We start from the raw sequence: 12,611 nt of genomic DNA on the forward strand, positions 1-12,611 counted from the left end.
CCCCGATCCCAGCTATAAGTCGTTTAATCGCATAATTCCACAGTATTCTGGACATCTGTGTTGCTGAATCTTTTGCATTTTGTTCAATTAATAATGGAGACGTCAAAGAAGAAAGACGTAGGTGGGAAGCGGTTGCCTTTAGCAACACAAACACAGCCGGTGTTTCCTTGTTTACGTTCCCTAAAGAGAGGGCTTCACGGTGGTAGAGGGGGTTAGTGCGTCTGCCTCACAATACGAAGTTCCTGTACTCCTGGGTTCAAATCCAGGCTCGGGATCTTTCTGTGTGGCGTTTGCACGTTCTCCCCGTGAATGCGTGGGTTCAATCCGGGTACTCCGGCTTCCTCCCACTTCCAAAGACATGCACCTGGGGATAGGTTGATTGGCAACACTAAATCGGCTCTAGTGTGTGAATGTGAGTGTGAATGTTGTCTGTCTATCTGTGTTGGCCTTGCGATGAGGTGGCGACTTGTCCAGGGTGTACCCCGCCTTCCGCCCGATTGTAGCTGAGATAGGCGCCAGCGCCCCCCGCGACCCCGAGAGGGAATAAGCGGTAGAAAATGGATGGATGGATGGAATTTCCCTGCAAAGTATCCTGTTGAAACGTCTCGGTATGATGAGGCGTGATGTCACGGATTGTAGCGGACATGTCGTTCCAGCCCCGATCCCAGCTATAAGTCGTTTAATCGCATAATTACACAGTATTCTGGACATCTGTGTTGCTGAATCTTTTGCAATTTGTTCAATTAATATTGGAGACGTCAAAGAAGAAAGACGTAGGTGGGAAGCGGTGTATTGCGGCCGCCTTTAGCAACACAAACACGGCCGGTGTTTCCTTGTTTACGTTCCCTAAAGAGAGGGCTTCACGGTGGCAGAGGGGTTAGTGCGCGTCTGCCTCACAATACGAAGTTCCTGCAGTCCTGGGTTCAAATCCAGGCTTGGGATCTTTCTGTGTAGAGTTTGCATGTTCTCCCCGTGACTGCTTGGGTTCCCTCCGGGTACTCCGGCTTCCTCCCACTTCCAAAGACATGCACCTGGGGATAGGTTGATTGGCAACACTAAATTGGCCCTAGAGTGTGAATGTTGTCTGTCTATCTGTGTTGGCCCTGCGATGAGGTGGCGACTTGTCCAGGGTGTACCCCGCCTTCCGCCCGATTGTAGCTGAGATAGGCGCCAGCGCCCCCCGCGACCCCAAACAGGAATAAGCTGACAGTGAAGCTTTACTATGGAACACACGGCAGGTTTCGATGAGAAAATGGTGGTAATAAGTCGGCTCTTACCGTAGACATGAGCGGACAGCTTGCGTTGTTCCTCGTGCACCTGTCAAAGAGGCAGCTGCGGACTCTCTTAGGGGGCCGGCCGCCCCCTAACATCGGATGCTTCCGCCGTGGAGGAGAGGGGAAAAAAGCTCAGACCGACCCCGTCGAGAAACGTGGCTTCCCTCGGAGACACTGGCGGTCACCACACCCCTCCGACTTTCAGGTACCATATAATCTCACTAACACAATAAGCAGATAAGGGATTCTCCAGAATGATCCTAGTAAATGTGTCTAATAACATCTGAATCACTCCCACTGCCATCATTCCCCCCCCCCCTAGTCCTTCACTCTAACTTTCCTCATCCACGAATCTTTCATCCTCGCTCAAATTAATGGGGAAATTGTCGCTTTCTCAGTCCTAATCGCTCTCGCTGCTGGTGGCCATGATTGTAAAGAATGTTCAGAAGTGAGGAGCTCAGTGGGACATATTATCCCAGCACCACACATGGCTAAAAGTTGTCTCTTTTCATCGCATAATCACAAAGTAATTTGGACATCTGTGTTGCTGAATCTTTTACAATTTATTCAACCAATAACGGAGACATCAAAGAAGAATGCTGTTGGTGGAAAGCGGTGGATTGCAGCTGCCTTTAGCAACCGAAACACAGCCAGTGTTTCTTTGTTTGTTTTGAAGCTTTAAACACAGAGCGGTCAAGCCAACATGTTTCTCTACGTCAACCAGCAAGTTTTTGGATGGGAAAATTGTGATATTAAGTCGGCTCTTACCAGAGACTTCAGTGGATTATGGGACCTCATCCTGCAGCTCAAAAAGGCAGCTGTGATCTTGGCTCCTCGGCATCTAACTTCCAGGTATGACTTTACAAACTCACTAAAACACTATTAAAACAACAAGCAGATAAGGGATCTTTCAGAATCATCCCAGTAAATGTGTCTAATTACATCTGAAACGCCGCCTGCCGCCGTCGTCTTTATATATATATTTTTTTCCTAGTCCTTCACTCTAAACGTCCTCATCCGCAAATCTTTCATCCTCGCTCAAATTAATAGGGAAATTGTCGCTTTCTCGGTCCGAATCGCTCTCGCTGCTGGTGGCCATGATTGTAAAGAATGTTCAGAAGTGAGGAGCTCAGTGGGACATATTATCCCAGCACCACACACGGCTAAAAGTCATCTCTTTTCATCGCATAATCACACAGTAATTTGGACATAATTTGTTCAATTAATAATGGAGACATCAAAGAAGAATGCTGTTGGTGGAAAGCGGTGGATTGCAGCTGCCTTTAGCAACCGAAACACAGCCGGTGTTTCTTTGTTTGTTGTGAAGCTTTAAACACAGAGCGGTCAAGCCAACATGTTTCTCTATGTCAACCAGCAAGTTTTTGGATGGGAAAATTGTGATATTAAGTCGGCTCTTACCGGAGACTTCAGTGGATTATGGGACCTCATCCTGCAGCTCAAAAAGGCAGCTGTGATCTTGGCTCCTCGGCATCTGACTTCCAGGTATGACTTTACAAACTCACTAAAACACTATTAAAATAATAGGCAGATAAGGGATCTTTCAGAATCATCCTAGTAAATGTGTCTAATTACATCTGAAACGCCGCCTGCCGCCGCCTGGAGCCGTCGCCTTTTCTTTTTTTTTTTTTATTTCCTAGTCCTTCACTCTAAACGTCCTCATCCGCAAATCTTTCATCCTCGCTCAAATTAATGGGGAAATTGTCGCTTTCTCGGTCCGAATCGCTCTCGCTGCTGGTGGCCATGATTGTAAAGAATGTTCAGAAGTGGGGAGCTCAGTGGGACATATTATCCCAGCACCACACACGGCTAAAAGTCATCTCTTTTCATCGCATAATCACACAGTAATTTGGACATAATTTGTTCAATTAATAATGGAGACGTCAAAGAAGAATGCTGTTGGTGGAAAGCGGTGGATTGCAGCTGCCTTTAGCACCGAAACACAGCCGGTGTTTCTTTGTTTGTTGTGAAGCTTTAACTCCGAGCGGTCAAGCGAACATGTTTCTCTACGTCAACCAGCAAGTTTTTGGATGGGAAAATTGTGATATTAAGTCGGCTCTTACCGGAGACTTCAGTGGCTTACGGGACCTCAACCTGCAGTTCAAAAAGGCAGCTTTGATCTTGGCTCCTCTGAGACACTGGCGTTCACCGCAGCCATCCGACTTCCAGGTATGACTTTACAAACTCGCTAAAACACTATTAAAACAACAAGCAGATAAGGGATCTTTCAGAATCATCCCAGTAAATGTGTCTAATTACATCTGAAACGCCGCCTGCCACCGTCGTCTTTATATATGTATTTTTTTCCTAGTCCTTCACTCTAAACGTCCTCATCCGCAAATCTTTCATCCTCGCTCAAATTAATGGGGAAATTGTCGCTTTCTCGGTCCGAATCGCTCTCGCTGCTGGTGGCCATGATTGTAAAGAATGTTCAGAAGTGGGGAGCTCAGTGGGACATATTATCCCAGCACCACACACGGCTAAAAGTCATCTCTTTTCATCGCATAATCACACAGTAATTTGGACATAATTTGTTCAATTAATAATGGAGACATCAAAGAAGAATGCTGTTGGTGGAAAGCGGTGGATTGCAGCTGCCTTTAGCAACCGAAACACAGCCGGTGTTTCTTTGTTTGTTGTGAAGCTTTAAACACAGAGCGGTCAAGCCAACATGTTTCTCTATGTCAACCAGCAAGTTTTTGGATGGGAAAATTGTGATATTAAGTCGGCTCTTACCGGAGACTTCAGTGGATTATGGGACCTCATCCTGCAGCTCAAAAAGGCAGCTGTGATCTTGGCTCCTCGGCATCTGACTTCCAGGTATGACTTTACAAACTCACTAAAACACTATTAAAATAATAGGCAGATAAGGGATCTTTCAGAATCATCCTAGTAAATGTGTCTAATTACATCTGAAACGCCGCCTGCCGCCGTCATCTTTATATATATATTTATATATCTAAACGTGTCAACTCCTTTCACACACTTATAAACAACATCCATTGCTTTCGGTCCCCTAGGGCAGTGTTTTTCAACCTTTTTTAAACCAGGGCACATTTTTTGTGTTGAAAAAATGCGTAGCGTGTAGTGTTTTATTTCTTGTCTTGCGCTCCTATTTTGGTGGCTTTTTCTCGTTTTTTTTGGTAGCAGTTTCATGTCTTCCTTTGAGCAATATTTCCCGCATCTACTTTGTTTTGGCAATCAAGAATATTTCAGTGTTGCCAATCAACCTATCCCCAGGTGCCCTAGTGTGTGAATGTTGTCTGTCTATCTGTGTTGGCCCTGCGATGAGGTGGCGACTTGTCCAGGGTGTACCCCGCCTCCCGCCCGATTGTAGCTGAGATAGGCGCCAGTAGAAAATGGATGGATGGATGGAATATTTCAGTTGTTTATATCCTTTTTTGTGGGGACATTGTTGATTGCCGTGTCATGTTCGGATGTACTTTGTTCATCCACAGTAAGTCTTTGCTGTCGTCCAGCATTCTGTTTTTTGTTTTTTTTACTTTGTAACCAGTTCAGTTGTATGAACCCCGTTTCCGTATGAGTTGGGAAATTGTGTTAGATGTAAATATAAACAGAATACAATGATTTGCAAATCCTTTTCAAGCCATATTCAGTTGAATATGCTACAAAGACAACATATTTGATGTTCAAACTCATAAACATTTATTTTTTATTGCAAATAATCATTAACTTTTGAATTTGATGCCAGCAACACGTGACAAAGAAGTTGGGAAAGGTGGCAATAAATACTGATAAAATTGAGGAATGCTCATCAAACACTTATTTGGAACATCCCACAGGTGTGCAGGCTAATTGGGAACAGGTGGGTGCCATGATTGGCTATAAAAACAGCTTCCCAAAAAATTCACAAGAAAGGATGGGGCGAGGTACACCCCTTTGTCCACAACTGCGTGAGCAAATAGTCAAACAGTTTAAGAACAACCTTTCTCAAAGTGCAATTGCAAGAAATTTAGGGATTTCAACATCTACGCAACATAATATCATCAAAAGGTTCAGAGAATCTGGAGAAATCACTCCACGAAAACCAACATTGAATGACCCGTGACCTATCAAAAATCGACGTCAATCTCGAAAGGATATCACCACATGGGCTCAGGAACACTTCAAAAAACCGCTCTCACTAAATACAGTTGGTCACTACATCTGTAAGTGCAAGTTAAAGCTCTACTATGCGAAGCAAAAGCTATTTATCAACAACACCCAGGAACGCCGCCGGCTTCTCTGGGCCCCACTGAAAAGTGTTCTGTGGTCTGACGAGTCCACATTACAAATTTTATTTGGAAACTGTGGTAATAACCATCAGTAGAAGCATTTAAGTCTCACCTTAAAACTCATTTGTATACTCTAGCCTTTAAATAGACTCCCTTTTTAGACCAGTTGATCTGCCGTTTCTTTTCTTTTTCTTCTATGTCCCACTCTCCCTTGTGGAGGGGGTCCGGTCCGATCCGGTGGCCATGTACTGCTCGCCTGTGTATCGGCTGGGGACATCTCTGCGCTGCTGATCCGCCTCCGCTTGGGATGGTTTCCTGCTGGCTCCGCTGTGAACGGGACTCTCGCTGCTGTGTTGGATCCGCTTTGGACTGGACTCTCGCGACTGTGTTGGATCCATTATGGATTGAACTTTCACAGTATCATGTTGAACTTTCACAGTATCAGGTTAGACCCGCTCGACATCCATTGCTTTCCTCCTCTCCAAGGTTCTCATAGTCATCATTGTCACCGACGTCCCACTGGGTGTGAGTTTTCCTTGCCCTTATGTGGGCCTACCGAGGATGTCGTAGTGGTTTGTGCAGCCCTTTGAGACACTAGTGATTTAGGGCTATATAAGTAAACATTGATTGATTGATTGATCCGGATTGTTATAGGTGCAAAGTTCAAAAGCCAGTATGTGTGATGGTATGGGGGTGCATTAGTGCCCAAGACATGGGTAACTTACACATCTGTGAAGGCACCATTAATGCTGAAAGGTACATACAAGTTTTGGAACAACATATGTTGTCATCCAAGCAACGTTCTCATGGACGCCCCTGCTTATTTCAACAAGACAATGCCAAGCCACGTGTTACAACGGCGTGGCTTCGTAGTAAAAGAGTGCTGGTACTTTCCCGGCCCGCCTGCAGTCCAGACCTGTCTCCCATGGAAAATGTGCGGCGTATTATGAAGCGTAAAATACGACAGCGGAGACCCCGGACTGTTGAACGACTGTAGCTCTACATAAAACAAGAATGGGAAAGAATTCCACTTTCAAAGCTTCAACAATTAGTTTCCCCAAACGTTTATTGAGTGTTGTTACAAGAAAAGGTGATGTAACAGTGGTGAACATGCCCTTTCCCAACTACTTTGGCACGTGTTGCAGCCATGAAATTCTAATAATTATTTGCAAAAAATAAATAAAGTTTATGAGTTTGAACATTAAATATGTTGTCTTTGTAGCATATTCAACTGAATATGGGTTGAAAAGGATTCTTGCCGGAAGACAACATGACCAGGACTAATTTCTTGAGTTTCTTACCGCCATGAGAGCCACAAGAGTCAGTGCCACCAAAGCCGGGATCATTTCCCACAGGAAGTCCATCTCGCAGCAGCTAGCTAGCCGGCCTTTGACCGTGAGCTTCAGTAGCCGCCTTTCACCTCCGAACACATGGACGACGTTCAAGCGGCAACGAACATAACCAACATGTTTCCTCAACTACGAGGCTCCTCCATTGCTCGCTTCGGCAATCTTCGGGCTGCCAATGGCGAGTGAACACGAAACAACGCGGAAGTGCGGGTTTGTAGCCATGAGACGTTCGCGAACGAGTCGACTCCTTTGAACCGCTCTTTTACGTGAACTCGCAGTTGCCAACCCCATCCTTTTTTTCTACCGCTTGTCCTTTTCACATCTTACTACAGGGGTCACCAACCTTTTTGAAAGCAAGAGCTACTTCTTGGATACTGATTAATGCGAAGGGCTACCAGGTTGATACACACTTGAATGAATTGCCAGAAATAGACAATTCGCTCAATTTACCTTTAATAAATACATCTATATGTATATAAAAAATTGGTATTTCTGTCTGTCATTCCGTCGTACATTTTTTTCCCTTTTGAGGAAGTTTTTTTTGTAGAGAATAAATGATGAAAAAACACTTAAGTGCACGGTTTAAAAGAGGAGAAAACAATAAAAAAAAAATACAATTAAATTTTGAAACATTGTTTATCTTCAATTTCGACTCTTTAACATTCAAAATTGACTCGAAAAAAGAGGAGAAAAACTAGCATATTTTAATCTTTTTGAATTTTTTTTTATAATTTATGGAACATCAATAGTCATTTTTCCTGTTAATTTTAGAATTTTGATGACATTTTTTAAACATGTTAAAATCCAATCTGCACTTTGTTAGAATATATAACAAATTGGACCAAGCTATATTTCTAACAAACACAAATCATTATTTATTCTAGATTTTCCAGATTTTAAAAGAAATTCAAAAGACTTTGAAATAAGATTTAAATTTGATTTTAAGGATTTTCTAGATTTGCCAGAATATTTTTATTTGTAATTTTAATCATAATAACTTTGAAGAAATATTTCGCAAATATTCTTTGGCGAAAAAACAAAACCTAAAATGAAGAATTAAATTAAAATGTATTTATTATTCTTTACAATAATAAAGTAAGGACCAGATGAGTCGCCCGCTGGCCTGTTCTAAAAATAGCTCAAATAGCAGCACTTACCAGTGAGCTGCCTCTATTTTTTTTTAAATTGTATTTATTTACTAGCAAGCTGGTCTCGCTTTGCTGGACATTTTTAATTCTGAGAGAGACAAAACTCAAATAGAATTTGAAAATCCAAGAAAATGTTTTAAAGACACTTGTTTAAATAAATTCATTTATTTTTTTTACTTTGCTTCTTATAACTTTCAGAAAGACAATTTTAGAGAAAAAATACAACCTTAAAAATGATTTTAGGATTTTTAAACACATATACCTTTTTATCTTTTAAATTCCTTCCTCTTCTTTCCTGACAATTTAAATCAATGTTCAAGTAATTTTTTTTTATTGTAAAGAATAATAAATACATTTTAATTTAATTCTTCATTTTTGCTTCTGTTTTTTTGACAAAGAATATTTGTGAAATATTTCTTCAAACTTATTTTGATTAAACTTAAAAAATATATATATTCTGGCAAATCTAGAAAATCTGTAAAATCAAATTTAAATCTAATTTTAAAGTCTTTTGAATTTCTTTTAATTTTGTTCTGGAAAATCTAGAAGAAATAATGATTTGTCTTTGTTAGAAATCTAGCTTGGTCCAATTTGTTATATATTCTAACAAAGTGCAGATTGGATTTTAACACATTTAACCTTCCTCTTGTGTTAGCTTTCTATTACCATCTCTTATGTTAACGGGTCGGTTTTGACCCATGTTTTAAATCAGCTGTCCTTGAAAATATTGGTTTTAATATTTTTAGTTAGGGCCATTGGGCCTTTTTTTTTGTCAGAATACCCCTCGATTTCCATTTTTAAAAATGGTAAAACGAACCTCAAGAGAATCATATAAATAAAAAAAAAGGTTGTTGTGTTACCTAACTATTACTAAGGGGTATTAAAACACATCTCTTAAATAAATGTGTTTTGTTTATTTTTTAATTTTAAGAATTTTAACTATAGTAACATATATGGTGTTACGGGTCAATTTCGACCCCTATATATTTACTTCAAGAAAAAGGCTAAAAAGTATTTTCTTCAGCAACAGAAATCCAACATCAAACAAACAACCAATCAAGCAAATGAAACCAAGAGAAATAGATTACTAGTTCCAAAACTAATAAAAAAACAAAATCAGAGTGGCAAAAAGTGACACTTTTAGTGTCCGTCTTTTGTTTGTTTTTGTACAGGATAACAAGGTAAAATGAGAATCCACTAAAGCTCACATGATTGGGAGAGGAGCTGGCTGTCAGTCTGTTCAGTTTTGGCTCTTATCATTGCTTTATCATCTTAGTTTTAGAACCGGGTCGAAAACGACCCTAACAACACCAAGGGCATAATTTCTACCAGAGCATTTTATAAGTTAGTGAAAAAAATTAAAAAAATGTATTTTGTTGACAAAGAGGTTCCTGACAAAGTCAAAAAGCTTTGATGCCAAAAAATAAATGTATGCGGTGTTTTTATGCATTTAAAAACTAAAACGGGTCCGAAGGTTAAAACATGTCATCAAAATTCTAAAATTAATCTTAATCAGGAAAAAATACTAATGACGTTAGTATTTTGGGGCGGTATAGCTCGGTTGGTAGAGTGGCCGTGCCAGCAACTTGAGGGTTCCAGGTTCGATCCCCGCTTCTGTCATCCTAGTCACTGCCGTTGTGTCCTTGGGCAAGACACTTTACCCACCTGCTCCCAGTGCCACCCCCACTGCTTTAAATGTAAAAATGTGATATTGGGTTTCACTATGTAAAGCGCTTTGAGTCACTAGAGAAAAAGCGCTATATAAATATAATTCACACTTCATGTTTCATAAATTTGTTTTTTCAAAAAAGATTCGAATTAGCTAGTTTTTCTCTTTATTTTTTTCAGTTGAATTTTAAAGAGTCGAAATTGAAGATAATTTTTTTTTTCGTGTTTTTTCCTCTTTTAAATCGTTCAATTAAGTGTTTTTTTCATCACAAAAAACCTTCCGTAAAAGAAAAAAAATGTACGACAGAATGACGGACAGAAATACCCATTTTTTATATATTTATAGATTTATTTATTAAAGGTAAATTGAAAAATTGGCTATTTCTGGCAATTTATTGAAGTGTGTATCAAACTGGTAGCCCTTGGCATTAATCAGTACCCAAGAAGTATCTCTTGCTTTCAAAAAGGTTGCTGACCCCTCTTATATGGGATAGGATGTATAACATAAAAAAAAACATACTAAAGAGCCGATCTTTCCAATGGCTCTTTTAAAAAGGAACGACTCGTTGTGATAAGGCTCCCTTACACGTTCCTCTAGACACGTCATCATTTAGTGACCAGAGGCCGACCCGAGTAACGCACACCGACACCTAGAGGCCGGGAGGAATAACTACAACAACATGGGATCCGCGTAAAATTAGTGAGCTGTTAAATAAATAAAACAAATACAACATTTTGTATTTTTTTTGTTCAATATAAAAAAGATAATAATTTAAAAAATTGACAGCGGATTGAAATGGAACATGATTGTAAAAATGACTGCTTTACATGAAAAAAGGGTAATTTTATATTTATTTTTTAAGAACGACCGAAATTGATGTTTTTTTTTCATTCGCAAACGACGGAAGTCTTACTTTCAGAGTAAAAGCAGCAATAATTACTACTGGACCCGTCATTTATTTTAAACATGGCACAACCACGACTGAACGTCTACAGAAATCGTTACGCATGTATCAACAGAAACTAAAAAAAAAAGTTTTTTTTCTAATATTGCGACAACTGTAGCGGAGTAAAAAAAAGTGCTTTTCAAAATAAAATGTTTTGGGTTCGTGTGTGAACTTTGTCATATCCTGTTTTTTTTTTTGTTTTGGCCAAAGTATGTGTGTGTATGTTTTTGTTATGCCCGGTTGTTGCAAGGAGGACTGTTGTTAGTGACGCACACTGCTCGTGTATTAATGAAAGACCACTTAGGGACAAGCGGTAGAAAATGGATGGATTTGGAGATGACTATAGATGTTGCGAGTTACATTTTTTTTGTATACATAAATGTCGATACCTTACAGTGAAACTCAAATCGTCCCATTTGATTCTTAATAAATTCTTGGAAAATGGCGGAAAATAAAAACAAAAGTCCTCAAATTATTATCTTTATTGGATACATTCAAATTGTTTTAGATAAGGCCATTTTTAATGTATATATATGAAAAATATATAAATATTGTTTCCCATTTAAATATATTTTAATTTAAATGAATCTGAATTCTCTATTAAATATACATTTACTTTCTTTGACAGTTTTTGTTTGTATGAGAATTGTTTGTGTCCAAAACATGGAAAGATTATAAGATTTTTGTGAATATTGGACCTGCCTAAATGTGTTTGGTCAATTAAAAATTAAAAAATATAGTGTGTGAATGTGAGTGTGAATGTTGTCCGTCTATCTGTGTTCGCCCTGCAGTGAGGTGGCGACTTGTCCAGGGTGTACCCCGCCTTCCGCCCGATTGTAGCTGAGATAAGCGCCAGCGCCCCCCGCGACCCTGAAAGGTAATAGGCGGTAGAAATGGATGGATGGATATAATTAAAAAACGTTCAGAACTCTAAAACTGGAGTGTCGAGTTCTTCAACACACCGGAACCGGAAGTAGCATTTTTTTTTTAATTAATTAATTTATTTTTAAATGTTTATTTATAAATTTCAACAGTTGAGAAACAATAATCAAAAATAAGTCCAATAACAGTATACAAAATTATTTAAAAAAACAAAACTGTACAAAACAGCGCCAAGGGGTTGTACATTCAAGTAACAAAAATAGAGTACAAAAAAAAATATATATATATATATATATATACATATATATATATATATATATATATATATATATATATATATATATATATAATAAACAAAGTGCAAAGCCATAAACTCATTACGATTCAGTAAATAACTTAAATTTGGAACACAGCATCATCGTTTTCACAGCTTTTGTTTTGTTAGAGGTAGAGAGCGTTTTAATGTAAAGTGTAAAATCTTTTTTAAAGGGTAGCAAATTTAAAAGTGCCTACACTTTTGTGTGATTAATGCGTAGTGATTTTAAATGCAGTCATCGTTGTTAAAACAATTGATTTTAAGCGCTCCAAATACATTTGCGTATCTCGCTTTTACTTTGAAAATCCCGGTGTCAGGAATGTGAAAAACGTCCGTTTCGGTCTGTTTTTCCAATTTCTGTTGATCAAGTTTATACAATTAAAATCACAACGTTTTTAAATATTGTTATTTCTCGTCTACAGTGATATAAAACAAAAAGGTTGACATGGCTATTTAGTGAATTATTTCGATTTCAGCATCGTTTTAGTTGTCCCCTCTCGCCTTCCGTAGTCCCAGAACACACGGAAGCAAGACATCATGGCGGCCGGATTCAAGTGAGGACAATTCTAGCTGCTTTAACTATCTTATAACCGAAATAAAGCACACGCGTGGACATGTTTGTGATACAAAAACTAATCTCATGTTGTGGTTTTGGTTGCGCTTAGGACTGCTGAGCCTCTGGAGTACCACAGGAGCTTTCTGGTTCGTCCCCGTTCATCTTTTTTCCCTTTCACGTGTCTAGTCGCCCTCATTGATAAAATATTTTTTGCTTCC

General features: G+C 39.2%; 2 protein-coding genes across 2 annotated transcripts in view; one reads left to right on the forward strand and one right to left on the reverse strand.

Annotated features, from left to right (window-relative positions):
• Window positions 1–7,075, reverse strand: part of alg5 (ALG5 dolichyl-phosphate beta-glucosyltransferase) — a 30,088-nt gene extending 23,013 nt beyond the window's left edge. Inside the window, exon 1 of the mRNA XM_061896817.1 lies at window positions 6,829–7,075. Within this exon, the coding sequence (XP_061752801.1) occupies window positions 6,829–6,891 (63 nt within the window). The 5' untranslated portion in view covers window positions 6,892–7,075. The remainder of the gene's footprint in view (window positions 1–6,828) is intronic.
• A 5,206-nt stretch (window positions 7,076–12,281) lies between these two features.
• Window positions 12,282–12,611, forward strand: part of exosc8 (exosome component 8) — a 33,719-nt gene continuing 33,389 nt past the window's right edge. Inside the window, exons 1-2 of the mRNA XM_061896822.1 lie at window positions 12,282–12,391; window positions 12,503–12,539. Of these exons, the coding sequence (XP_061752806.1) occupies window positions 12,375–12,391; window positions 12,503–12,539 (54 nt within the window). The 5' untranslated portion in view covers window positions 12,282–12,374. The remainder of the gene's footprint in view (window positions 12,392–12,502; window positions 12,540–12,611) is intronic.

The sequence above is a fragment of the Nerophis ophidion genome, linkage group LG04, assembly GCF_033978795.1.
Source record: "Nerophis ophidion isolate RoL-2023_Sa linkage group LG04, RoL_Noph_v1.0, whole genome shotgun sequence".
Lineage (NCBI taxonomy): Eukaryota > Metazoa > Chordata > Actinopteri > Syngnathiformes > Syngnathidae > Nerophis > Nerophis ophidion.